The 25676-nt window shown below is 40.4% G+C and overlaps 6 protein-coding genes across 6 annotated transcripts; 2 read left to right on the top strand and 4 right to left on the bottom strand.

The window, feature by feature from the left end:
- Nucleotides 1–7680: 7680 nt before the first annotated feature.
- Nucleotides 7681–8136, bottom strand: LOC307193094 (histone H2A type 1-J). The gene has a single exon (XM_079934618.1). It carries the CDS (start codon nucleotides 8090–8092, stop codon nucleotides 7706–7708), a length of 387 nt encoding a protein of 128 aa, XP_079790744.1. The 5' UTR covers nucleotides 8093–8136; the 3' UTR covers nucleotides 7681–7705.
- Nucleotides 8137–8391: 255 nt separating this feature from the next.
- Nucleotides 8392–8838, top strand: LOC307193072 (histone H2B type 1-K-like). The gene has a single exon (XM_079934568.1). It carries the CDS (start codon nucleotides 8408–8410, stop codon nucleotides 8786–8788), a length of 381 nt encoding a protein of 126 aa, XP_079790694.1. The 5' UTR covers nucleotides 8392–8407; the 3' UTR covers nucleotides 8789–8838.
- A 980-nt stretch (nucleotides 8839–9818) lies between these two features.
- H4C9 (H4 clustered histone 9) lies at nucleotides 9819–10261 on the bottom strand. The gene has a single exon (XM_079934360.1). The coding sequence runs from the start codon at nucleotides 10141–10143 to the stop codon at nucleotides 9832–9834; it is 312 nt and encodes a 103-aa protein (XP_079790486.1). The 5' UTR covers nucleotides 10144–10261; the 3' UTR covers nucleotides 9819–9831.
- Nucleotides 10262–16631: 6370 nt separating this feature from the next.
- LOC307192378 (histone H3.1-like) lies at nucleotides 16632–17241 on the bottom strand (the record flags this gene model as incomplete). The annotated part of the gene is made up of 3 exons (XM_079933209.1): nucleotides 16632–17000; nucleotides 17071–17084; nucleotides 17232–17241. The coding sequence occupies 3 exons, from the start codon at nucleotides 17239–17241 to the stop codon at nucleotides 16632–16634; spliced, it is 393 nt and encodes a 130-aa protein (XP_079789335.1).
- Nucleotides 17242–17306: 65 nt separating this feature from the next.
- On the bottom strand, nucleotides 17307–17793 carry LOC307193324 (histone H2A type 1-like). Its single transcript, XM_079935149.1, has one exon. It carries the CDS (start codon nucleotides 17736–17738, stop codon nucleotides 17343–17345), a length of 396 nt encoding a protein of 131 aa, XP_079791275.1. The 5' UTR covers nucleotides 17739–17793; the 3' UTR covers nucleotides 17307–17342.
- A 228-nt stretch (nucleotides 17794–18021) lies between these two features.
- LOC307193220 (histone H2B type 1-J-like) lies at nucleotides 18022–18720 on the top strand. Its single transcript, XM_079934861.1, has one exon. The coding sequence runs from the start codon at nucleotides 18064–18066 to the stop codon at nucleotides 18442–18444; it is 381 nt and encodes a 126-aa protein (XP_079790987.1). The 5' UTR covers nucleotides 18022–18063; the 3' UTR covers nucleotides 18445–18720.
- The last annotated feature ends 6956 nt before the right edge of the window (nucleotides 18721–25676 follow it).

Raw genomic sequence — 25676 nt, 5'->3', positions numbered from 1 at the left:
AAATTGAGTAGAAATAACACACACAAAAGAGAAAATTGAAGTAGATGTGATCCAGATGAACATGGATGGTCATTGTGAATATTGTTAGACTACTGGGAAGCAGCCTCAAACCTGGGCTGCTGAAGGGATGACACTGAAAATATAAGACATTTCAGCTTAATTACAATATCTCTGAAGCTTTATTGGGTCGAGTTTCACAATCCGTGTCAGGTGGACACATGGGTAAGAAGTGGGGGCTATTTTAGCCCTATGAAGGGAAGGCTTTAGGAAATCGAAGAAGATACCTTCATGCTGAAACTTCTAATAAGCTGCTAAAAATATGAGAAAGAAGACAGTATTTTTTTGAGCACTGAAAATTTATAAGGCCCAGGGAGATGAGGCGCCATGTGTATCTCAGAGCGCTGTGCTATGAGAAGTGAAGTCCCCGCTCCTCTGGGGAGCTGCTTCTTTTCAGTCGTCTCACTGTGGTCCCCAGGTAGCATCTACTGCTTCTGCTTTCCAGCCACCTCCCCACTTCAGACCAACGCTCTTCCACTCCCACCTTACCCAGTCCACTTGCCTCTTTCTAACTCACTCAAGAAACTGAAGAGGCTAGAGATAGTGGCTATTCTTCTGAGTCATGGTCCCACCCCCTAAAAGTTCCTCTAATTTTTCCCAGATTATCAAAGTTTAGTTTCTCAGCACTGACCTAACCACGATACTTATACACCCTACCATATATAAAATAGATAACTAATAAGGACCTACTGTATATACAGCACAGGGAACTCTACTCAATACTCTGTAATGACCTATATGGGAAAAGAATCTTAAAAAGAGTGGATATATGTATATGTATAACTGATTCACTTTGCTGTACAGGAGAAACTAACACAACATTGTAAATCAACTATGCTAAAATAAAAATCAAAAAACAATAAAATGCATCCAAAAGAAGAAAAATAGAAATGTGTGATTCATAATCAGTCCTTTGTGTGCAAGAAAAGATTGCCACAATAAACCGGATCTGCATTTAAACAGTCATTTCATCGTGTTTAAAAGGAATAGTTTTCTATTTTTATTGTTATTACCTCAACTTCTTCATTGGGACTTCCAGCCAATGCCAACAGGAGTGTTGGACATGGGTATGGTTGGGAAGAGAAGAATTGGAGGAAAAAAACAAAAAACAAAAAACATAAAAACCCCCCAAAACCATGGATACTTTCTGTTTGGCTGGCCAGTGGGGGCAGGATGCTGAACATTTGTCTTCAATTTTGCAAAGGTTTTAGAGAGGCTGTCTCCATGGCAGTGTTGAAAAACATCGGTGATGCACATATGAGGAATAAAGATCCTGCTGTGACTCAGATTCGAACCGAGCTTACTGCAGCCACAACGCAGAGAACTAACCACTATATGATCACAGCACAGCACCAGGAAGCATCTGCTTTAGAGCTCTACCTCTGCTCTTTTCTCAGGAACGTCTATTTCTGTCATCTAAAGAAACATACACTTTGTTTTCTGTCTTTATTTAGAAATGCCTTCTCAGTTTATTGCCCTATTCTGCTCCTCCACTTGCTAATACAGTATGTTGCTCCTGGCAAACAAACTAAAAGGAATAAAATTAAGTTTCACTACATGGAATTTTCCAAACATGATGGCTCCTCTCTGGGGTTGCTAACACTTGCGGACTGACTATTCTCACTTCCACTTCCAGCCCATGCAGGTCTCTTGCTTAGTTTTAAAAAGCGTGGTCCTCAGACCTCCAGCGATAGAATGGAGAGGGTGTTGCTTCGAATTGAACCTTACTGGGTCCCATTTTTGGCCAAACTGGTCAGAATCTCCAGGTGCTTGGCATAGAATCTGGCATCATATCAGGTTCCAAGAGTGAGTTCAAAGGAAGGGATATGGCTCCATCCTGACCCATACGCCTGTGAATCTGGCACGCCCCTGGACTCAGCCTGCCCAACTGAGAAAATGTTCAGTGTCTCAGAGTGCTTACATCTCACTGAAACTTGTTTCTCCCAGTTTTGCCAGTTGCCAGAGGGGGAGAGGGAACAGTACTTCTTGTATGGCCTGGAAGCTCTACGGGCCGCCCGCACCCCGTCACAGACAACTCTGCCTGCGCACTGTAGAGTCAGGGTCCTGGACATGCTCTTTCCTTGGTACAGAATGATTTCCTTTCTTCTCTTTACCTGGTTAAATTCCATTCATGCTTCAGCTCTCCACTGAATTCACTGGGGAAGCTTTTCCTGAGCTCCCCTCTCCACACAACACATTCCTCTCCGTCTAAGTCAAATTTATTTTCTCTGTTCCATGACCCTGTTTTAATTTTTCTGTCAGTGTCCCCATATCAGTTTCTTATGATGTATTAGTTACTGGAGTTATTTTAAATTAATGTCAGTCTCCTCCCTCCCTCCGTCCCCTCCCCAACTGTGCTCCAAGAGGAGATAACTGTTGTGTTCAATAGTCTATCGCCAGGCTTCCACATTTAGTAAGCTCTTTATGAATATTGCTCGGGCGCACAATGAATGAATGAATGCACAGAGATTCCAGTCCAATCCTTTATGGAGGCAACTTCTCCCAACAGTATGTGGCCAGGCAAATGGCTTTATTGTGTGCAGAGGCTGTGGGTAGGAAATATCATTAGAAAATGAAGGCAAAGGAGTTCAGAATTACCTCAGCAGCTGACCATATAAAGCTTCTCAGCAGAGCCAAAATGATGTCTTTAATTTTCTGAGGTTTTCTTTATCTCCTTTCTTCTAGATCACACAAAGCCACCCTAATTACTGGCAGGTTTGCTGAAGAATTACCTGCTTCCCAGTATTAATTTGATCAGGGAAGAGAGCTAGGGATTTTCTGTCTCGAGGAAATGAGCTCAGTCTAGCTGAAGGAGAGGAAATGCTGCCTGTACAGGGAATGCAGGCTGCTTTTGTCTCAGGCCTGTTTGAGTTGAACTTCTCCTTCCTTTCTTTCCCTCAGGGACTTCCTCTCACCCTATTTAGAAAGCACCCTATTTATGGACACAAGTGCTTTTCTGCATTTTCTGCTGGGGTGTTTTGGCAATTGGACTGATTTGCATGTACTTCTCTATAAGAAGAGAGAAAAGCCAATCCTGTGTGTTAGTCCTCGGTGTGGCACAGGCCTAGAAAATGGCCTCTCTTCTTGTGCTTTTTATTTTTGAAAGCCTTTCTGCGGATTTTGCCTGACACTTTTACTACAGTGATTCTGAGTAGGATAAGAGACAGGGTGGCCTAATCCAACCTGCTAGCTCTATGTTTATCAATGCCATGGACTTTTCTACTTCCGACTTTCCTAAATTTTCTATTAAAAATAAATTTAAAATTCTCTCTTACTCAGGGGCATAGCTCCAGCAACCCTTTCTTCTCTTTCCTATATTATTTTTAAAAAATCTCTGTAGGGGGAGTTCCCTGATGGTTCAATGGTTAGGACTCCATGCTTTCACTGCCTTGGGCCCAGGTTCAATCCCTGGTTGGGGAACTAAGATGCCATGTGGTGTGGCCAAATAATAATAGTAATAGTAATAATAATAATAACCTCTGTAGGATCTTTCCTACCAGCTTTTATTTCTTTCATCTGAAATGTTCTCTTGCTACCCTTTGAGCTACTAACATTATTATTTCCCCAAAGTGACATGTACCGTATCTGGATATGCTCCCCTCACCAGCTATCAGATAGTTTGTAAGCCTGCTGGTTTTCAGTAGGCCCCATTTCCTGCCACTTAGGCTTTATGATGCATAAGAGTCATTGGTCTGGAGTTATGCATGGCAGACAGAAACGCTCTAAGGAGACTCTTGCAAAACATGAAGAGTATCACACCTGGGGATTTAGAATAAGGCCAAGTCTTACTCTGATGGCAACTATCATTTATTTGAAAAGTAGCTTCTAGCATCTACTGAGCCATTTTAATTACTGAATGCCTGACAGTGGGACATAAAGCAAATATGCGCCCCAAAATATTCACCAGGAACTGGTTGTCCTATGATCTACCAAATTATAAAGATGGATATCACAGTAGCATTTCATTTTAAAATGAAATTCTATAGACAAGACCAGATCTGTGATGGTCTGAGCAAGATGTATAATGCTCAGACTCCTGTGCTGTTTCTATTGCTTTGCTACCTCTCCTTCAACTCTTTTTTATAACCTCTTGGTAAACCCCCTATGACCAGTTAACAAAGGATTAACAACATGGCCCTGTTAGAGCGGCTTTGCAGAGCATTTTAGCACTAGTAGAATTGGATAGCTGTGCGCTACAAGTTATGCTTCCACTTAGAGATGGGAGGTCTTGAGAGAGAGTAGTGAAAAGAAATCCCCCTGTCAGCAGAATATTGGGTGGTACATCTGGTTGTCCACTTCTTATGGTAGGGAATCTGGCCTGATGCAGGAAAAGCGAGTCTATATGTATCTTTACTAATTTATAGACAGTGACTGGTGAGTTATCCAGCTAATCAAGGACATGGAAAACATGACTAGAAAATTATTATCATGAAGGTCTTGTGGAGTGTAATGTACAAGGACACAGTCAGTATATGAGTTACCCCAAAATGACCACCAGAGGGCTTCCACCATGAAGGAGGCTCTTAAGAATGGGGTAGAAATGATGATCTATCCTGTGGATATCAGTCAATCTCTTTCCCCAACCAATCAATGATTGCAAAATTGTCCATGTACAAATTTTTCAACATCTCTCTTTAACATTCCTACTCATACCTTAGACCAAAGTGTATAAGACCAGATAGTTAAGAGAAGGCAGTTATGTGTGGGTTCTGTGTTGAGGTAGCTAATATCTTGATTTATAGCTTTATCTCTTACAAATTGAGAATCTGATTGAATAAATTACATTGTGCTTTCTTGTCTTACTCAGTTGGGGCCGCTATGACAAATATTATAAGATGGGTGGCTTAAACAACAAACATTTATTTCTCATAGTTCTGGAATCTGGGAAGTCCAAGAGCAAGGTGCCAACAGATTCCATGTCTGGTGAAGACCTGCTTCCTGGTTTGCAGGTGCTGCCACCTCTCTGTGTGCTCATGTGATTTCTTCTTTGTGGGCTCTAGGAGTGGGTGGGGAGCTCTGGTCTCTTCTTCTTCTTACAAGAGTGCTAATCCCACCATGAGGATTCTACCTTCATGACCTCATCTAAAGCCATTTACCTCCCAAGCCCCCACCAACAAATACCATCACATTGCGGGGTTAGGATTTCAATATATGAAAGGGGGGCAGGGGGCTCAAACATTCAGTCCCATAGCATTTCTTTTCTAAATTGTAACTGGAACGATACCCACCTCAAGTGCATTCATGTTACATATGTAGCCCATAAATGGTCTGTACTGAATATTTCTTCCATGTTTTCTTTAAAGCCTCATTCTCTTCTCTTTTGGGGCCTCAACTATTCACTTTGAAGCCTTCACATTATGGTACAAAACTGGAACCCAGGACTGGATAAGTGAAGTGATTACTGGATCTGGAGGACGGAGAAAAGGCCAGTGGAAGATTCTCTCTTATTCCTTATTGTTTTACATCACCTTCCATTTGCAATGATTGTGGCGTCTAAAACTCTTACAGGAGTATATGAAATTAGTAAAGGTTTTTAGAAAGTAAGTTTTCTCATTTCTCTAAAAAGAAAACACATCCCTTTTAAATTCCCTGATGAAGGTAAAGAAACTATGTATGCTAAAGTCAGTTTTACAAATACCATCACAGACATTACTCAACACTGATATTTATATTCATGTTAATGTATGTCATAGACATGGAGATGCAGTATCCAGATCCCCCACCAAGGAAAGACTTGCTGCCCAACGACAGAGTGCGCTTAGTAGATAGGCAGCAGCTCTTATCTCCAGGGTTCCCCAGAGTTGCAGATCTCCACCCAACTCAAAGCACGCCCTTCCTCAGGGCAGTCATCAGTGGCAGAAGTAAAGCCTGATCCAGAGACATTTTCACCCAGTGTGGGGCAACTCTGACAGGCAATACAGGCTCCAATGCTCCCCACATGTTTGTCTGGCCTGTATCACAGTTTGACATTCTCTGTCTAATCCTAGTTCCTTCCTCCCTTCACAGATGTTGGTCCCTAATAAACATCTTGCACCCCAAACTCCATCTCAGCATCTGCTTCCAGAGAACTCAACCTACATCACTATATCACCATAATTTTTTTCCTGGGTGTCCTGCATTTTATTATCACTTCATTCGACAGGGCTTCTGCAAGCAAAGACTAGGAGTAGCAAATAAATCCTGTATTGAATTATAAACTATGTTCTCAATCTTTCATAATAAACTCGATATTATTTTTTAAATTAATTTTTATTGGAGTGTAGTTGCTTTACAATGTTGTGTTAGTTTCTACTGTACAGCAAAGTGAATCATCTGTACGTATACGTATATCCACTCTTTTTTGCATTTCCTTCCCATTTAGGTCACCAGAGCATTGAGTAGAGTTCCCTGAGCTATACTGTAGGTTCTCATTAGTTATCTGTTTTATACGTAGTATCAATAGTGTATATATGTCAATCCTAATCTCCCAATTCATGACCCCCCCACCCAGTCAATACTGTTTTTATGGTGTCTTTTTTAAAAAGTGGGCTGGATTCCACAGCTTTTTCTATCTAGCTAATCTGTATTATCAAATTTATTATCTCAGAGATCAGGGTTGCTATTGCTTTTGATTACTTATACACATTAATTTACACACCCGAAGTCCTATATTACGGTGTCCTCCCCCCCACCTCCCTTTAAGTTCAACGCCTAATGGGCCTCCTGGCTGTGCCCAAGAAAAACACATTTTCTGTCCTAAGGCTTTTGCATTTTCAGTTCCCTCTACTTGAAATACTCTTCCTCTGACTGTCTCGTTTTTTTAATTTATGTAGGTCTCTGAGCAAGTAATACTTTTAAGAGGTAATCTCCATTTACCCCCTATCTAAAATGAGTCCCCATAATGCTCCATGGCTTATCTCCTCCCTATGTTTTTCACAGGATGTGTATCATCTTACATATTATATATTCACATGTTTATTTATGGCTCCCTCACCTAGAGTAAATTCCAGGGAGGTAGATTTTCTAGGTTTGAATTGACTGCTGTATCCTGAGTTACTACAAGAGTGCGTTAAATGAACACATGAGTCCCAAAGAAATAGGACCAAGGATTTACTAATATGGGATTAAATAAGTTCTGAATATTTTTAATCGACAAACTCTAGTTCCCATTAGAATTAAATCCTAAAGAAAATGTAAACGGCTGCTGAGTGGAATTTTAAGAATTTCATCATCTGATGAAACTATCCTTTAGTTAGGTCACTTAACCAGGATGCTCTTTCAAAGGACTTTTCTAAACAGTACATTCAGAATTGCTAAGTTTCCTAAAAGTAATCAGTGCATCCGTATTTTGGCTGCCTAAGGACACTGCTTCTAGATAACATTAGTTTTTATTAACTGGACTTCAGGTACTTGCCTATCGGATTCATCTCCCAACTTCTGAACAAGCCTCTCCTGCACATACTAGTCCATGTGAATCTGCAAGTAGTCCTTTCAGTTCAGACCACGTGCCGAATTGCTATTGGGAGTTGCGCTCCACCCCCTCAAGAGGACAGAAACACTTTATAATCTTATCACTCAAAACACAAGATTGTGTGTACCAGCTTTCTCTTTGACAGTGTAGGTGGCTCTGAAAAGAGCCTTTGTATTTCAGCTTTTCTCACCTTGTTACTTATTTGGTCTTATGATGGCTCTCGGTCTTCTTAGGCAGCAGCACGGCCTGGATGTTGGGCAGGACGCCGCCCTGCGCGATGGTGACTTTGCCGAGCAGCTTGTTGAGCTCCTCGTCGTTGCGGATGGCCAACTGCAAGTGGCGCGGGATGATACGCGTCTTCTTGTTGTCGCGGGCCGCGTTGCCTGCCAGCTCCAGGATCTCGGCCGTTAGGTACTCCAGCACCGCCGCCAGGTACACCGGCGCGCCGGCCCCGACCCGCTCGGCGTAGTTACCCTTACGAAGCAGGCGGTGCACTCGGCCCACGGGGAACTGAAGCCCGGCCCGCGAAGACCGAGTCTTAGCTTTAGCTCGAGCCTTACCTCCTTGCTTGCCTCGTCCAGACATAACGACCTCAGCAACGTCACCTCAAGTAGCTACTAAAGGGAAAATGCAAGGACAGCGCTTTTTATAACCCTTATTGGGCGCGAAAAAGAAGGTATGTCATTGGTTAGGATGTGGCTTCATTTTAACCAATGGAAAGGTGAAATTGGGATTCTTGCGTTCTGATTGGGCAGAACTAATTTCTGAAGGTTTCTTGAACAGCCACCAATCAGACATAGGACTTCGACTTACCTTATTTGCATAAGAGTTTCTATATAAATGAGGTACTTTGCGCATTTAGTATTTTTTGTCGCTGTACGTTGCTTGTTTTTGCAGATCATGCCTGAGCTGGCGAAGTCCGCTCTGGCCCCGAAGAAAGGCTCTAAGAAGGCGGTGACCAAAGCGCAGAAGAAGGATGGCAAGAAACGGAAGCGCAGCCGCAAGGAGAGCTACTCCGTGTACGTGTACAAGGTGCTGAAGCAGGTCCACCCGGACACTGGCATCTCGTCCAAGGCTATGGGCATCATGAACTCCTTCGTCAACGACATTTTCGAGCGCATCGCGGGCGAGGCGTCGCGCCTGGCGCACTACAACAAGCGCTCGACCATCACGTCCAGGGAGATCCAGACGGCCGTGCGCCTGCTGCTGCCCGGGGAGTTGGCCAAGCACGCCGTGTCCGAGGGTACCAAGGCTGTCACCAAGTACACCAGTGCCAAGTAAATTTGTCAAGTTATTTTTAGATTAACCCCAAAGGCTCTTTTAAGAGCCACTAAGTTGTCAGTATTAGAGCTGAAAATACGAACTCTGAATTTATAAAGTTATAGCGATAACGTGAGGTATTGAGAATTCCATTGTACTGAATCACACGTACTGTGGTCGTAAATTGTCTCTGAATAGAAGGAAACCAATTATACTACCAAGTGCTTCAGTAACACGGCCCTTAGATCTGGTAAGTTAACACGTGAACACAAAGAGAATCATTCTTGTTTCGAGGGTCTTCTGTGTGAAGTGCAGTGGCTTCCTGTTTAAGCCTTAACAGCCTCTGTCACGTGTCCTTTTTTTCTCCACCACTAGTGTTCTAATGTGCATTTATGTGTTAGTAAACTTGGTCTCCAATGACCTCCTAAAATGCAGCCTTTTAACTCAGCAGTTATCTCGTCCAGCGCATTTGGGGTCAGGACAATGCTAGAACTCTGCGCCGCCCTCCCCGCCCCCCCGCATCCCCCACCCTCACCCCCAGCCAGGAGGAACAAAGTCTGCAAGGCAAAGAGAAACCTGTCTTCAGAGTAAAGGTATGTAATATGAGGGCTCACAAAAAAGATCTTATGTGGCCAATTTACTAGTTTTTAAAAAACATACGGCTAGAGAAACAAGTAACAGATGGGTGGTAAAATGGGGAAAAATAAGGTCATATCCCTCACCCGACATTAAGAAATATAAAGGACTGGAGGGAGATTTTAGAGTTGAGCCTGAGTCCAGGCCTCTGGTCTCATAAAACTCAGGCCTCCAGACAAATCCAACCCGCAGCCGAGAAGCTAGTTGGAGGCCCCACCCGTGCCCGGGGGAATCTTGCCCCGCGATCACTACTGTGCTCAGTCCATTTCCCACACCCTAGAGTTAACTATGTGAACTGCCTTGAGCGATCCACTTTAAATGGTTTAAGACACCAGCGTACAGACGGATTACTTTAGCCCTTTCCTTGAAAACGTGGGGGCCCTAAAAAGGGCCTTTTTAATAAACAAACAGGATCAAACTTTTTTCTTTTAGCCGCCGAAGCCGTAGAGGGTGCGTCCTTGGCGCTTGAGCGCGTACACTACGTCCATGGCCGTGACCGTCTTGCGCTTGGCGTGCTCGGTGTAGGTGACGGCGTCCCGGATCACGTTCTCCAAGAACACCTTCAGCACCCCACGGGTCTCCTCGTAGATGAGACCAGAGATGCGCTTGACACCTCCACGCCGGGCCAGGCGGCGAATGGCGGGCTTGGTGATGCCCTGGATATTATCGCGCAGAACTTTGCGGTGGCGCTTGGCGCCCCCTTTCCCCAAACCTTTCCCCCCCTTACCACGTCCGGACATTCTCAGGAAATGAACAGAAAACTGCACTCAACTTGTCGCAGCTCCTTTTAAAAAGTAACCTCTGCGGACCAGAGTGAAAACCAAACGAGCTGTGGCGGGAATCCCTCTGGGTTGGGGGAGGGGACCTAAACACCTATAGGAACAAGCCGGCCGTACTACTCCCGTTTGTTCTCTTTCAGTCAATTCTTTTGATTCCTCAAGACCTAGGCTATTTTTCTCCCCTTTTCTCATTTAATTTGTTTCGCTCCTCATCCTCGTTAAGCAACAAAACTTTAACATTGTAGATGATACATAAAATAGCACAGAGAAGAAAATATTCTGCTTTTATCTCTACCTATATACATGTGTCTTCTTTCTCTACCAGTATTTGCATACGGTTAATACCATTTTGTGAAGTTTTTCTCCTAATATATGGGGGAAATATACTACCTAGAAATAGAGCAAGATGGGCTAATAAAATAGAGAATTTCAAGATCTTCCAGGTATATTGCTAAATTCTCTTCCACCAAATGTGTGTCAATTTCCATTTTTAATATAAATTCCTATTATTATTTTACTGATAATGGGTAGAATCATTAAAAAAATTTAACTCTATAATAATCCAGATTTGGTTTCTTGTATAGAGAATTAACTTTTAAAAAATTAACCAGCTGGCTCATCAGTATAACATAGTAAATATTTTCTCCACTTATTTGAGGAACTTAATTGATCGTTTATTGAATATTTCACTTAAAATTATTTCTTGAGTTTTTATTCTGCTGATCAGTCTATGTATAGTGCTCTAGCATTTAATTATTTGTAATGTTGAAAAATAAGTATTTGCCAGTGAATTCATACCTCATAATTATTTATTTCAAATTAATTTCTACTATTATAGAAAAATAAATCATTTTATCTAGCTGCAACAAAGTAGTTATTTTAGTACTCTTAACTGTATTAAATCTATACAATTTATTAGGGTAAATTTGTTATTTTTGAAGTACTGTGTCCTCCTAACCTGCAAAATACTGAATCTGGGTCTTTAAATGTCTCAGTAGATTTTTTTTCTAGGTAACATATAATTAAAAATTTTTTTAACTTTCATTAATTAGAAGAGCAGTTAATTTGTCATTAGTGAACAAGTAGAAAATTCAAATGCAGAGAAAAGAAAGTCTATCTTTGTCTTTCTAAGAAAGCCTTTATTAAACGAATGATTATATATTTCAAACATTCTTGGATGTATATACTTAATTTAAAAAATATATACTATTTTACTATTGCTTAAATTCTGAGAAATTTTAATCCCTTCTTTCAGCATTAGCATATAATCCCATTGTTATTCAATGATTTTCTTTCACTTTCCTTTATTTCAATGAGAGTTACTTTTAGCAAGGTTGCAATACAGTATTTTCAAAGTACTCCTATAAACTATAAATTTCATAAAATAAATAAAAACCTTTGCAAAAACGAAACTGATTCAACCAACAGGAACAAAATTCAGTATATGTTACAGAGATGGGTATATATCCAGCATAATTTAACAAGTTAATTTAAGGGCAAATACAAGTTGAAAATAAGAGGCTTAATTCTCCTCGAGGGTCCCTTTCCTTTCCTTTTTCTCTTTCAAAATTTCTTTCTCTGTCCTTTCCAAATGTACGTAAAATGGCTAAAAAAGCCCTTTGCCAGCCTCTTAACTCAGGAAAGTTTCCTCAAGGAGCTTAGAGTCCTCTCTTTAATCATCAAGGAAAATAGTACTCTTTTTCCCAGTTTCCTGACTCCAGATTGCAAAACCTACCTAATGTAATGGGTAGTATCTACTTACCTATATAAAAGAGTGAGATTTTTTTCTCTATCTTTGCAATCTCTTTAAAAGATTGCCCGTGTAGAGCATAATATTTTGAATAAGCATTAAGCTTATTCAATAATAAACTTTCTCTTCTTTTGTTTTACATTATATTTCCCCAACATTAGTTAACTGGAATATATTTTACAAACCCTTCTCTACTTTTTAAAAAAAATATTTGTTTATTTATTTGGCTGAGCCAGGTCTTATGCGGACCTTCATTGCAGCCTGCGGGGTCTTTAGCTGCGGCATGCAGGGCTGGAACCCAGGCCCTTTGCATTGTGAGCGTGGAGTCTTAACCACTGGACCAACAGGGGAGGCCCCCTTCTCTACTTTAAAAATGGGTAAAATGCCCACCAACTACTAGCCTCCCTTCCTATCTGATTTCATGAGTTTTTGCATAACAACTAGTGATTATAAGACTAGCAATGGATGGATATCTGAAAAGTTTGTCAGATTGTTTATAATTTCTGAAATTGATAAGCAAAGGTTTATTGTTCTATAAACATACAATATATTATTTTATAAAAATACAATGCTCTTCGGGCCGTTTTCTAACATAGTAACTGACTTAATATGTCGAGATGAACAGTTCAAATCAAATATTTTCTTTGTGGCTTTATGTTCTTTCACTGTTGAAGGGCAGCTGAATATGTCACCCCAAAGTATGCCTCTTTGTCATAAGGGTTATTTTGAACTAATTATTTTTGAGAAACAGCATAGACAGGTGAATCTCTGAAAACAGAAGTTACCTTTTTGTTAGAGACACATATTTATAGAAGAAAGCTACATTTGTGTCTCCCTCTGTATACTATGAAGAGAAGGATGATCCGAAATCATGAAAAAGATCTTGTGGGAGAAGGCACCCACTTTAACCTGCATAACAAACCCTTGTTTATTATGCGTTTTTCTGATAATGTGTCCCCCCTCCCCTACACAACTTTCTTTTGTCTTTAGCTAAAGATGGTGTGTAAGGTGGTGGCTTGGGCCATCTTGAGGAGTTTACTCATTTTTCCTGTGTCTCTCCTGTATACATGAGGTTTACATGTTAATATAATTTTGGTGGTTTTTCTCTTTTTAATTTGTCTTTTATTCTAGGTAGTCTCAGCCAAGAATTCAAAAGGAAATTTCTTTTTCCTACACAGTACAAATCAAATCCAGCAGCAAACTATTGGTTACACTTGTGAAATATAGCCTATACCTAACCATTGTCTATTACCCCAATTTAAGCCAAACCACCATTATCTCTCAAAAAGACCACTGCAATAGCTTCCTAATTTATCTCATTACTTCTAAACTTTGTATTCACCATACAGTTGCCTTAGTGAACTTTCACAAGAAATGTAAATCAGGTTATGCCATTCCTCTGTTCAAAACTCTTAGAATGATTTGCAGAAACTTACAGCATGGCATATAAAACCCTACATGATCATAAAGCCCTACATGATCTGACCTCTGCCTATCTCTGTGAACTCACTTTCTACCCTTGCTTTCTCTGCTCTTGATCTTCCTTAAATATTCTTGATCTTAAACTTGATCTTTAACTTTCTATCTCAAAATGCCCAAATAGATGGGCAAATGCCCAAATAGTTTGGGCAGAATAGATGCCCAAACTGACTGTAATGGATATACAAATGTCTACAAATATAAGAAAAAAATGTTCAATTACATTATTAACCCACAACATTGGATTTAAATTTAAAAAAAAAAACCCTTAAAAGAATTGTAATGCGAGAGTTTTAATTTGCTTTAAAACTTTTGTTTAGAAATATTCTCTGTGTATCATTTAAAATATAATGCATGAGTTCAGATTTTTTATATTAATACAGACAACAGTATACATCAACAAAATATTAGTATTTGGTGTTGAAGGGGAGCAGACTAGGCCACCCCAAAATACACCATTTAGCATAAGGATTATTTCGCTGAACTGAGGCGTTTGAGATGAAGCAGATCCAAGAAAATCTTCTTGCTTTCCTTCTGTTTCCCTAAAAGCAGGACACAGATTTACAGAGATGTCCCTCCTCCTCTCTTTCCCAGGAAGAACAAAGGTTAATCCTAGTAAACAACTTTAGACCCTTATCAATGGAGAAGGCATCAAATTAAATATGCCTAACAAAGTTTACCCTTGTTTCCCTGGTAACGTCCCCCGTACCTGACCTCCCTACATCTCCATCTTTAGCGGCAGATGGTTTGTAAGCTGGAGTTCTTTTTATTTGTTTTGTTTTGTTTTTTGGCTGCACCTCACAGCTTGCGGGATCTTAATTCCCTGACTAGGGATTGAACTCGAGACCTTGGCAGTGAAAGCCACCAGGGAATTCCCTGGAATTCTAAGGCACCTCTAGAGGTACTCATTTTTCCCTGGGTTTCTCCCATGTATAGATGAGGTATAGTTGTTAAGAAACTTGTTTTTCTCTTTCGAATTTGGCTTTTATTACAGGGCTTGTTACCCGAAAACTGGGTTCGCCTCTTGGTGGGTGTCGCACCAAAAGACAGAACCAAGCCAAAGATCAGGAGAAGGAAGAAAGAATTTATTACTACTTGCAGCAAGTAAGGAGAACACCGGGGATCTTCCCAAAGCAGTGTCTCCCTGAACAGCAAAACTGGGGAAGTTTTAAGCTAAGGGTACATGCATATTCATGAAGGGGCTCGAGCAGATAATTCAGCACAGAATTGGGGCAAAGGTTGACGGAGTCCAAGCTTTAGTTGATCTGAAGTCACTAAGGGGCAAAATTATCATTCCATTCTCCACCTAGGTGGGGGCCTTAGTTCCTGCAGAACTCAAAGACTGTATCAGATTTTTATCTATATCCCTTGAGGAGGAACTAGGGCTTTTATTGTTGAACTATTGTTTCTTGACTGCTTTTCCTTTGTTCCTGCACTCCCTTACTTTCCTTAAGATCATTGATTACTGAGACACGTTCAAGGGCAAGCATTAGATCACGCTTAGATCACAAAATGGCTTAGGCCAAAATGGCTTCTCTTATGTAAATAAAGCCATTCCTGGGAATTACCCGGTGGTCCAGTGGTTAGGATTCCACGCTTTCACTGCCAAGAGCCCGGGTTCAATCCCTGGTCAGGTGCGGGGACCCCCTAATCTATCTGCTTACAGGCTCTCAGCCAAAAACTCGGAAGGGTGGAGGAAAAAGTATGTTTTTTCCCTACAATTGGAAGACATATTTAAAGACAGAACAATTGAATAATGAATGAAATCATTTGGGTTACATAACTTCTAAAAAGCCTATGAAAAGTCAAATATTTTACTGTTTTTTGATGGGTCATTTGAGTGTCTAGCATTGTTAGATATTGTTGTTGGCATTTCTTTTTATTTCAAGAAGTCTTATTTATACTAGGATTGGAAGAAGTTCTATTTTAAGTACAAAAAACAAAGACAATAAAAGGGTATGAATAATTATATGAGATATTAGAAGACTTAAGTGCTAAAGAAATTCCAGCTATGAAGAGGCAGTTTCAGTGAAAAATCATAATTAAGTTGCAAAAGAATGGGTTAGATTGACCAAATCTTACAGCAGCGGTTTTTCACCTGGGATCCATATATGCCACAATGCCTCTGAGGATAAAAATCAGCAGAATGTGGATGGGGCGGTGGCGGTAGTGGTGAGGGGGGAAGTCCATGAGTTTAGAAGGAGAAAAATATATATTTTAATTAACCTTTAACTGAACATTGGCATTTCACTTTATTATGAATTTAGGCCTCAAACCTCAGTACCTGTTACTTTGTTACCCAGTGGAAATCACAGATGTTTCATTTTTCATAACAATTGCTGCGTTATCTTAAACCATCTTTTATACTTATCTTATTACTGATGGCAGTTAGGCTCCCCAAAAGATTGTGTTATGTACTGTGTTAATTATATAAGTGCATTGTCACTCTATCAAATTTACTTTTAAAAATACTTTGATAACTGTAATGTAATAAATTTTTTTTCAACTTTTGCATTTTGTACACTTAAAACATTATTCTGAGAAGTTTCCACTTAGTCACCACACAGCCAAAGGTGTTCATGATATTCAAGAAAAAAAAAGTTAACGTCTTTTATTTTGAGATGACATCAATTCAAAGAGTTCAGTGAGTGGAGAGTAAGAGGCTAGATTCTGCGACCTAGGCAGTAAAAACCATTGGCAGGGGTATTCCTTATTTGGTTACAGCAACAGAAGTTACTTGTCATGTCACATCAAGTAACTCTTTCAAAGGTAACCCTATCAGCTTTGCTGACTTGGTTTCTGTCAGGAGCCCACAACACACTACATTTCTCCACTACTTACCAACTACTTTGTCGAATCATATCATAATCCTCTATATTATTTTCCTTACCCCACACTTACTTTAAGTCTACGAGGCAGAAGTTTAAGTCTGCGTGATTGGCAACACTTTACATTTCAATAGCAATAGTTATGGAAAACATTTCCTCAAATGTCTTGATAGGTTTAAAGTTGGTTAGAAATAACTAACCTGTCAAGTTCTCCTGAGGCAACAGCATTTGAGATTTAGGCCGCAACCCAAATATGAGAAACCTTTCTCGTGCTCCAGAGTGGTGTCACATCTACAGATGTAATCCCAATATTTTAACGTAGCAACATTGCCTCGTGGCACATGTACTGTTAGGGAAAACGTATGTGGCTGACAGTATTTGGGTGAGGGAGACTATCGTGACACGAAGCTCTCCGTTGATCTGTAGGGGAACTGGATGTCCTTGGGCATGATGGTGACGCGCTTGGCGTGGATAGCACACAGGTTGGTGTCCTCGAAGAGCCCCACCAGGTAGGCCTCGCACGCCTCCTGCAGCGCCATCACGGCCGAGCTCTGGAAGCGCATGTCGGTCTTGAAGTCCTGCGCGATCTCGCGCACCAGGCGCTGGAACGGCAGCTTGCGGATCAGCAGCTCCGTGGACTTCTGGTAGCGGCGGATCTCGCGCAGGGCCACCGTGCCGGGCCGGTAGCGGTGCGGCTTCTTCACGCCGCCCGTGGCCGGCGCGCTGCCGCAGGCCGCCTGGTCAGGCCCTTGCTGCACCGTCTGCTAAATTCGAGTCAGGGTGGTGCTTCTTTTGTACCAAAATATCTCAGAAACTGATGCTAATGGTTACCCGTGGACGCACACCTATTAAGGATTAGCGATAAAATCCTAAGTCCGTAGATAATCACTGCAGCGAACTTTCTTTAAAACGTGATAAAATGTTTTTCTTACTTTGCTTTCAACAAAGCAGAGGATGGGGAAGTGACTCAGGCTTTTATTAAATCTCACTACCCCTTTTCATCGTCCAACGTAACAAATGTTAAAACTCTTTTACAGAAAATATGGGTGGCCCTGAGAAGAGCCTTTGGTTTGAATTTATCCGAGCTGCTATAATCCAGGCAATTACTTGCCCTTGGCCTTGTGGTGGCTCTCGGTCTTTTTGGGCAGCAGCACGGCCTGGATATTGGGCAGTACGCCACCCTGAGCGATGGTGACTTTGCCGAGCAGCTTGTTGAGCTCCTCGTCGTTGCGGATGGCCAGCTGCAAGTGGCGCGGGATGATACGCGTCTTCTTGTTGTCGCGAGCCGCGTTGCCCGCCAGCTCCAGGATCTCCGCGGTCAGGTACTCCAGCACTGCCGCCAGGTACACCGGCGCGCCGGCCCCGACACGCTCGGCGTAGTTACCCTTGCGGAGCAGGCGGTGCACTCGGCCCACGGGAAACTGCAGCCCCGCCCGTGAAGAGCGGGTCTTGGCCTTGGCGCGAGCTTTCCCGCCTTGCTTGCCTCGTCCAGACATCATGAAACCAACAACAACACCTCAGAAGTCTTTCAGAACGAAAGCGTAGGGGCAGCACTTCTTATAACCCTTATTGGGCGCGATAAAAGAGGTATGTCATTGGTTAGGATTGTGGCTTCATTTTAACCAATGGAAAGGCGGCATTAGGATTCTTGCGTTGTGATTGGGTAGAACTAATTTCTTACGGCTTCTTAAACAGCCACCAATCAGACACAAGACGTTAACTTATCACCTTATTTGCATAAGAGTTTCTATATAAAAGGGACACATCGTGTCTTTTACCACGCTATTTCTCTTTTTCTTAAACTCTTTAGAGTTGCTTTTCATCATGCCGGAAGCAGCTAAATCTGCTCCTGCTCCGAAAAAGGGCTCCAAGAAGGCGGTAACTAAGGCGCAGAAGAAAGATGGTAAGAAGCGCAAACGCAGCCGCAAGGAGAGTTATTCCATCTATGTGTACAAGGTGCTGAAGCAGGTCCACCCGGACACCGGTATCTCGTCTAAGGCCATGGGCATCATGAACTCGTTTGTCAACGACATTTTCGAGCGCATCGCGGGCGAGGCGTCGCGCCTGGCGCATTACAACAAGCGTTCGACCATCACGTCCAGGGAGATCCAGACGGCCGTGCGCTTGCTGCTGCCCGGGGAGCTGGCCAAGCACGCCGTGTCCGAGGGCACCAAGGCTGTCACCAAGTACACCAGCGCCAAGTAAACAGTGAGTTGGCTGCGAATAATTTAACGGCTCTTTTAAGAGCCACCATATGCTCAATAGAGAGAGCTGGTGCTGGTTTTGTTCCTGCGCTGGGCCTTCGTAGCTCATTACAGTATTTAGTCTGCGAAGTACAGCAATTACTGAACAGTCCTTTAGGACTTTACTGTCACGGTAAGCTTGAGATACGCTAAACTCAAAAATGTTACCTGACCTTGGCAAAGCTCTGGAACTCCTTGTAACCCTGCCCTGGCCTTTTCATTGTCGTTTAGGTACTTCGTATATTTAAAAGGGTTCAGATACCAATTCTGTTACCATTTAGGGTTAAGTAACGAGGGAGGAGTTAATTTTTAAATTCGTAGTAAATCCAAATACTCATGGCTCTGGGACAAAGAATTGGATTCCTGCGGGGTGCAGAGATTGCGTGGGCAGTTTAAATTTGCCCGGGTGCCCGCTCTTTCCCTCCACGGCCTGATTGGTTGCCGGCATCCAGGAAGAGGCCGGGGCTTTCGGTGCGCGGGAGGAATCCACTTCCTGCTTCTCAGTCTAGCACACAGAAGCTCTTTAATAAACATTTTCGGGTAGTTCCTGCTTTTTTCATTTTTGTCTTTTTCTTAGTGCTTTTTCCCTTTCGAGAATGAGATTTAATTAAAAATCAAAATTTTCTTTAGAAAGAAGGGAACTTGGTGGATGTGATTTTCAGCCTGAGAAATACCAGCGCTTTATTTCTAATTAGAATATTGCTTTCGTTTTGCCCTATATCCATATAATTGGAAACATTGCAAGACTAAACATGACTATTTGGGGTCCGATGAAGGCGAGAAGCTTGAGGGCGTTTATCTCAAACTTTTTTCTGAAAAAAAATCCGTTTCTATTTTAAAGTTGCTTTGGTTGGTATTTTTAATGCTATTTTAACTTTGCCTGGAACCAGTGAAGAAAACCAAATTCCGCGTCGTTCAGGTTGTCATAAATGAGAACCAGGCACTCAACAATGCTTACGTGTCTCTTTTAGGTCAAAAGCCATTATCTATAAAGTTTGGAAGCTTCCACTATGGCTGATTTTTTATTTAGGTTGTGATTTTCAATGAATTTAATTTACGTAAATAAGTTACCTAATTTATCTAAAATGGATCTAAATTTAGCATAGTAATAATGTCTAAAAGCAATTAATATTTGTTAAATCCACTGTCAAATGTACTCTTCCCCTTTGTTGACCCAAAGCCTACCCATGTTTCAACGCCCACTTCAGCCTTGCCTGCCCTCTGAAATTTCTTCCCTTTTTTGAGCTTTTTCTAACAACTTGTCCAGAATTTGGAAACTGCCTCCATAGTGTCTCATATATCTATTTGAGTTGCTACTAACTGGCTTGTTGTGTGTTTCCATATAGAGAATGTACACTCATCATGACATGAAAAATAAAGAAAGGAAGAAAGAAAAAAAGTTATTTTCTTTCACCATCTCCATCCCACACTAATGGTAACCGAGTCCTGTAAATAAACAGAACATAAATGATTTTTGTTTCTTGTTGTGTCATGTGTCACGTGAGCCTCCCATCTTCTCCATTAATCCAAATAATTAGATGATAATTTCCAAGCTAAATACTTTTTCGGTTGTTTCTTTGTCTTTTAGTATATAGCAATCAGAATAAAATCTGTGGAAGAAGGAGAGGGATTGGAATAAAAGGTGAGTCATCCTTTATCCCCAGATGAAAATTCATAAAGACTAAATTTTTGAAAACTATCAAGTTGAAAAGTCCCAGCCAATTCTCCTATTACGCAGAAAATTAAACTGCCTAAGAGATATATAAACCAGGTAAATAAATCAAATCTTCATCTTTGGGCCTGTTTGCACCTTGATGGAATTCCCTTATGAGTAAGGGGAGGATTTACTCCTTTGCTTGAAAAACCAAATGCTATCAGTTTATCTCATCGTTCAAGGCTAAACTAACACAGTATGTCATTTGAAAAAATGTACGTTGTGGTGTATCTTATCACAAAAGAAATAGACATTTGTTGCTCACAATACTTAGAACTAACTGCCAGGTCTTCCCCAGAGGTCACAAATCAGGATGACGCCTTGACTATTGCCTTAGATGAACCAGCTGGCTGTAAAGGACTTTTTTTCAAGGTACATTAAATGATTATATTTCCTTTTCTACTGTACACATATTTCTTTCTAAACTAATCTACAACGCTTATTGAAATCAAGGTACCCATTCCCTCAGAAGTTAATAGAGACACACTGACAGAGTCTGTCAAAAGATTAGTGGCTGTATATGTAGATGCCATGCAGATATCTGTTCTTCAATTATAACTTTATCTTTGTTATGTTAAAGTTAATTTCATTATAATACAAATTTCTGTTAATTTTATTTTCAATTGTTGATGATATATGGAAAATACTCAATTAGTAATAACTACATTTACAAACTATCCATTAATTTCAATAAATTTTGTCCTGGATGAGGCAGGGATTTGTCTTCAATGAGGTAGACACTTATTCTAGATTTGGATGTGCTTCACTTTCTCTTATGTTGTTGCTAGCAAGACTATCTGTGGACTTAATGAATACTTTATACCTCACATCTCACAGAATTTTTTTAACTGATCTCAATACATTATAGAGAAAAAGTAAGGCAATGTACAAATGGCAATGAGACTTACTGCAGGCTTTTTTTTTTTTTAACATCTTTATTGGAATATAATTGATTTACAATGGTGTGTTAGTTTCTGCTTTATAACAAAGTGAATCAGTTATACATATACATATGTCCCCATATCTCTTCCCTCTTGCATCTCCCTCCCTCCCACCCTCCCTATCCCACCCCTCTAGGTGGTCACAAAGCACCCAGCTGATCTCCCTGTGCTATGCGGCTGCTTCCCACTAGCTATCTATTTTATGTTTGATAGTGTATATATGTCCATGCCACTCTCACTTTGTCCCAACTTCCCCCTCCTTATATCCTCAAGTCCATTCTCTAGTAGGTCTGCATCTTTATTCCCATCTTGCCCCTAGGTTCTTCATGACTTTTTTTTTTTTTTTTTTTTAGATTTCATATATATGTGTTAGCATACGGTATTTGTTTTTCTCTTTCTGACTTACTTCACTCTGTATGGCAGTCTCTAGGTCCATCCACCTCACTACAAATAACTCAGTTTCGTTCTTTTTTATGGCTGAGTAATATTCTATTTTATATATGTTCCACATCACCTTTATCCATTCATCTGTTGATGGACACTTCTGTTGCTTCCATGTCCTGGCTATTGTAAATAGAGCAGTAATAAACATTTTGGTACATGACTTCTTTTGAATTATGGTTTTCTCAGGGTATATGCCCAGTAGTGGAATTGCTGGGTCATATCGTAGTTCTATTTTTAGTTTTTTAAGGAATGTCCATACTGTTCTCCATAGTGGCTGTATCAATTTACATTCTCACCAACAGTGCAAGAGGGTTCCCTTTTCTCCACACCCTCTCTAGCATTTATTGTTTGTAGAGTTTTTGATGATGGCCATTCTGACCGTTATGAAATGGTATCTCATTGTACTTTTGATTTGCAAATCTCTAATGATTAATGATGTTGAACATTCTTTCATGTGTCTGTTGGCAATCTGTATATCTTCTTTGGAGAAATGTCTATTTAGGTCTTCTGCCCATTTTTGGATTGGGTTGGGTTTTTTTGTTTGTTTGTTTGTTTAATGTTGAGCTGCATGAGCTGCTTGTAAATTTTGGAGATTAATCCTTTGTCAGTTGCTTCATTTGCAAATATTTTCTTCCATTCTGAAGGTTGTCTTTTCGGCTTGTTTATGGTTTCCTTTGCTGTGCAAAAGCTTTTAAGTTTCATTAGGTCCCATTTGTTTATTTTTATTTTTATTTCTATTTCTCTAGGAGGTGCGTCAAAAAGGATCTTGCTGTGATTTATGTCATACAGTGTTCTGCCTATGTTTTCCTCTAAGAGTTTGATGGTGTCTGGCCTTACATTTAGGTCTTTAATCCATTTTGAGTTTATTTTTGTGTATGGTGTTAGGGAGTGTTCTAATTTCATTCTATCACATGTAGCTGTCCAGTTTTCCCAGCACCACTTATTGAAGAGGCTGTCTTTTCTCCACTGTATATTCTTGCCTCCTTTATCACAGATAAGGTGACCATATGTGCGTGGGCTTATCTCTGGGCTTTCTATCCTGTTCCATTGATCTATATTTCTATTTCTGTGCCAGTACCATACTGTCTTGATCCTTCCAATCCAAGAACATGGTATATCTCTCCATCTATTTGTATCATCTTTAATTTCTTTCATCAGTGTCTTATAATTTTCTGCATACAGGTCTTTTGTCTCCTTAGGTAGGTTTATTCCTAGATATTTTATTATTTTTGTTGCAATGGTAAATGGGAATGTTTTCTTAATTTCACTTTCAGATTTTTCATCATTAGTGTATAGGAATGCAAGAGATTTCTGTGCATTAATTTTGTATCCTGCTACTTTACCAAGTTCATTGATTAGCTCTAGTAGTTTTCTGGTAGCATCTTTAGGATTCTCTATGTATAGTATCATGTCATCTGCAAACAGAGACAGCTATACTTCTTTTCCAATTTGGATTCCTTTTATTTCTTTTTCTTCTCTGATTGCTGTGGCTAAAACTTCCAAAACTATGTTGAATAATAGTGGTGATGGTGGGCAACCTTGTCTTGTTCCTGATCTTAGTGGAAATGGTTTCAGTTTTTCACCATTGAGGACGATGTTGGCTGTGGGTTTGTCATATATGGCCTTTATTATGTTGAGGTAATTTCCCTCTGTGCCTACTTTCTGGAGAGTTTTTATTATAAATAGGTGTTGAATTTTGTCGAAAGTTTTCCCTGCATCTACTGAGATGATCATATGGTTTTTCTTCTTCAGTTTGTTAATATGGTTTATCACATTGATTGATTTGTGCATATTGAAGTATCCTTGCATTCCTGGGATAAACCCCACTTGATCATAGTGTATGATCCTTTTAATGTGCTGTTGGGTTCTGTTTGCTAGTATTTTGTTGAGGATTTTTGCATCTATGTTCATCAGTGATATTGGCCTGTAGTTTTCTTTCTTTGTGACATCTTTGTCTGGTTTTGATATCAGAGTGATGGTGGCCTCATAGAATGAGTTTGGGAGTGGTATTCCCTCTGCTATATTTTGGAAGAGTTTGAGAAGGATAGGTGTTAGCTTTTCTCTAAATGTTTGATAGAATTCGCCTGTGAAGCCATCTGGTCCGGGGCTTTTGTTTGTTGGAAGATTTTAAATCACAGTTTCAATTTCAGTGCTTGTGATTGGTCTGTTCATATTTTCTATTTCTTCCTGGTTCAGTCTTGGAATGTTGTGCTTTTCTAAGAATTGGTCCATTTCTTCCAGATTGTCCATTTTATTGGCATATATTTGCTTGTAGTAATCTCTCATGATCCTTTGTATTTCTGTCGTGGCAGTTGTTACTTCTCCTTTTTCATTTCTAATTCTATTGATTTGAGTCTTCTCCCTTTTTTTCTTGATAACTCTGGCTAATGGTTTATCAATTTTGTTTATCTTCTCAAAGAACCAGCTTTTAGTTTTATTGATCTTTGCTATCATTTCCTTCATTTCTTTTTCATTTATTTCTGATCTGATCTTTATGATTTCTTTCCTTCTGCTAACTTTGGGGTTTTTTTGTTCTTCTTTCTCTAATTGCTTTAGGTGCAAGGTAGGTTGTTTATTTGAGGTGTTTCTTGTTAAGGTAGGATTGTATTGCTATAAACTTCCCTCTTCAAAATGCTTTTGCTGCATCCCATAGGTTTTGGGTCGTCGTGTTTTCATTGTCATTTGTTTCTAGGTATTTTTTTATTTCCTCTTTGATTTCTTCAGTGATCTGTTGGTTATTAAGTAGTGTGTTGTTTAGCCTCCATGTATTTGTATTTCTTACAGATTTTTTCCTGTAATTGATGTCTAGTCTCATAGCGTTGTGGCCAGAAAAGATACTTGATACGATTTCAATTTTCTTAAATTTACCAAGGCTTGATTTGTGACCCAAGGTATGGTCTATCCTGGAGAATGTTCCATGAGCACTTGAGAAGAATGTGTATTCTGTTGCTTTTGGATGGAATGTCCTATAAATATCAATTAAGTCCATCTTGTTTAATGTATCATTTAAAGCTTGTGTTTCCTTATTTATTTTCGTTTTGGATGATCTTTCCATTGGTGAAAGTGGGGTGTTAAAGTCCCCTACTATGATTGTGTTACTGTCGATTTCCCATTTTATGGCTGTTAGTATTTGCCTTATGTATTGAGGTGCTCTTATGTTGGGTCCATAAATATTTACAATTGTTATATCTCCTTCTTGGATCGATCCATTGATCATTATGTAGTGTCCTTCTTTGTCTCTTGTAATAGTCTTTGTTTTAAAGTCTATTTTGTCTGATATGAGAATTGCTACTCCAGCTTTCTTTTGATTTCCATTTGCATGGAATATCTTTTTCCATCTCCCCACTTTCAATCTGTATGTGTCCTTAGGTCTGAAGTTGGTCTCTTGTAGACAGCATATATACAGCTCTTGTTTTTGTATCCATTCAGCCAATCTATGTCTTTTGGTTGGAGCATTTAATCCAGTTACCTTTAAGGTAATTATCGATATGTATGTTCCTATTTTACTGCAGTCTTAATGTGTACCACATCCTTCGTTGATAAAGAAGCAGCCTTATCAATTATTGGGAGACTCAAAGTGGCACCTAGCAGTTTTACTGGAGTCCTGTTCAACTGGATACTGTATGTGTGCTGAATAGTGACAAAGAATTGGTGTAATTTCTCCCCTTGTCAAAACACATTTGTTAAAGAACTAAGAGGTAGGGCTTCCCTGGTGGCACAGTGGTCGAGAATCTGCCTGCCAATGCAGGGAACATGGGTTCGAGCCCTGGTCTGGGAAGATCCCACATGCCGTGGAGCAACTAGGCCCGTGAGCCACAACTACTGAGCCTGCGTGTCTGGAGCCTGTGCTCCGCAACAAAAGGCCGCGATAGTGAGAGGCCCGCGCACCGCGATGAAGAGTGGCCCCCGCTTGCCACAACTAGAGAAAGCCCTCGCACAGAAATGAAGACGCAATACAGCAAATTTAATTAATTAATTAATTAACTCCTACCCCCAACATCTTCTTTAAAACAAAACAAAACAAAACTAAGAGGTAGAAATGGAGTGGTACCACTGCTATTACACTTACTTAATTACCAACTTGAAAAAGTTTCA

Source organism: Stenella coeruleoalba (assembly GCF_951394435.1).
Source record: "Stenella coeruleoalba genome assembly, chromosome: 10".
Lineage (NCBI taxonomy): Eukaryota > Metazoa > Chordata > Mammalia > Artiodactyla > Delphinidae > Stenella > Stenella coeruleoalba.
The sequence above is the reverse complement of the archived record's forward strand: the minus strand, read 5'-3'. Positions and strand labels throughout refer to the sequence as shown.

What these genes read in the sequence shown, in the direction of transcription:
- LOC307193094 (XM_079934618.1), bottom strand. Translation starts at nt 8,092, where the DNA reads ATGTCTGGACGAGGCAAGCAAGGAGGTAAGGCTCGAGCTAAAGCTAAG.
- LOC307193072 (XM_079934568.1), top strand. Translation starts at nt 8,408, where the DNA reads ATGCCTGAGCTGGCGAAGTCCGCTCTGGCCCCGAAGAAAGGCTCTAAG.
- H4C9 (XM_079934360.1), bottom strand. Translation starts at nt 10,143, where the DNA reads ATGTCCGGACGTGGTAAGGGGGGGAAAGGTTTGGGGAAAGGGGGCGCC.
- LOC307193324 (XM_079935149.1), bottom strand. Translation starts at nt 17,738, where the DNA reads ATGATGTCTGGACGAGGCAAGCAAGGCGGGAAAGCTCGCGCCAAGGCC.
- LOC307193220 (XM_079934861.1), top strand. Translation starts at nt 18,064, where the DNA reads ATGCCGGAAGCAGCTAAATCTGCTCCTGCTCCGAAAAAGGGCTCCAAG.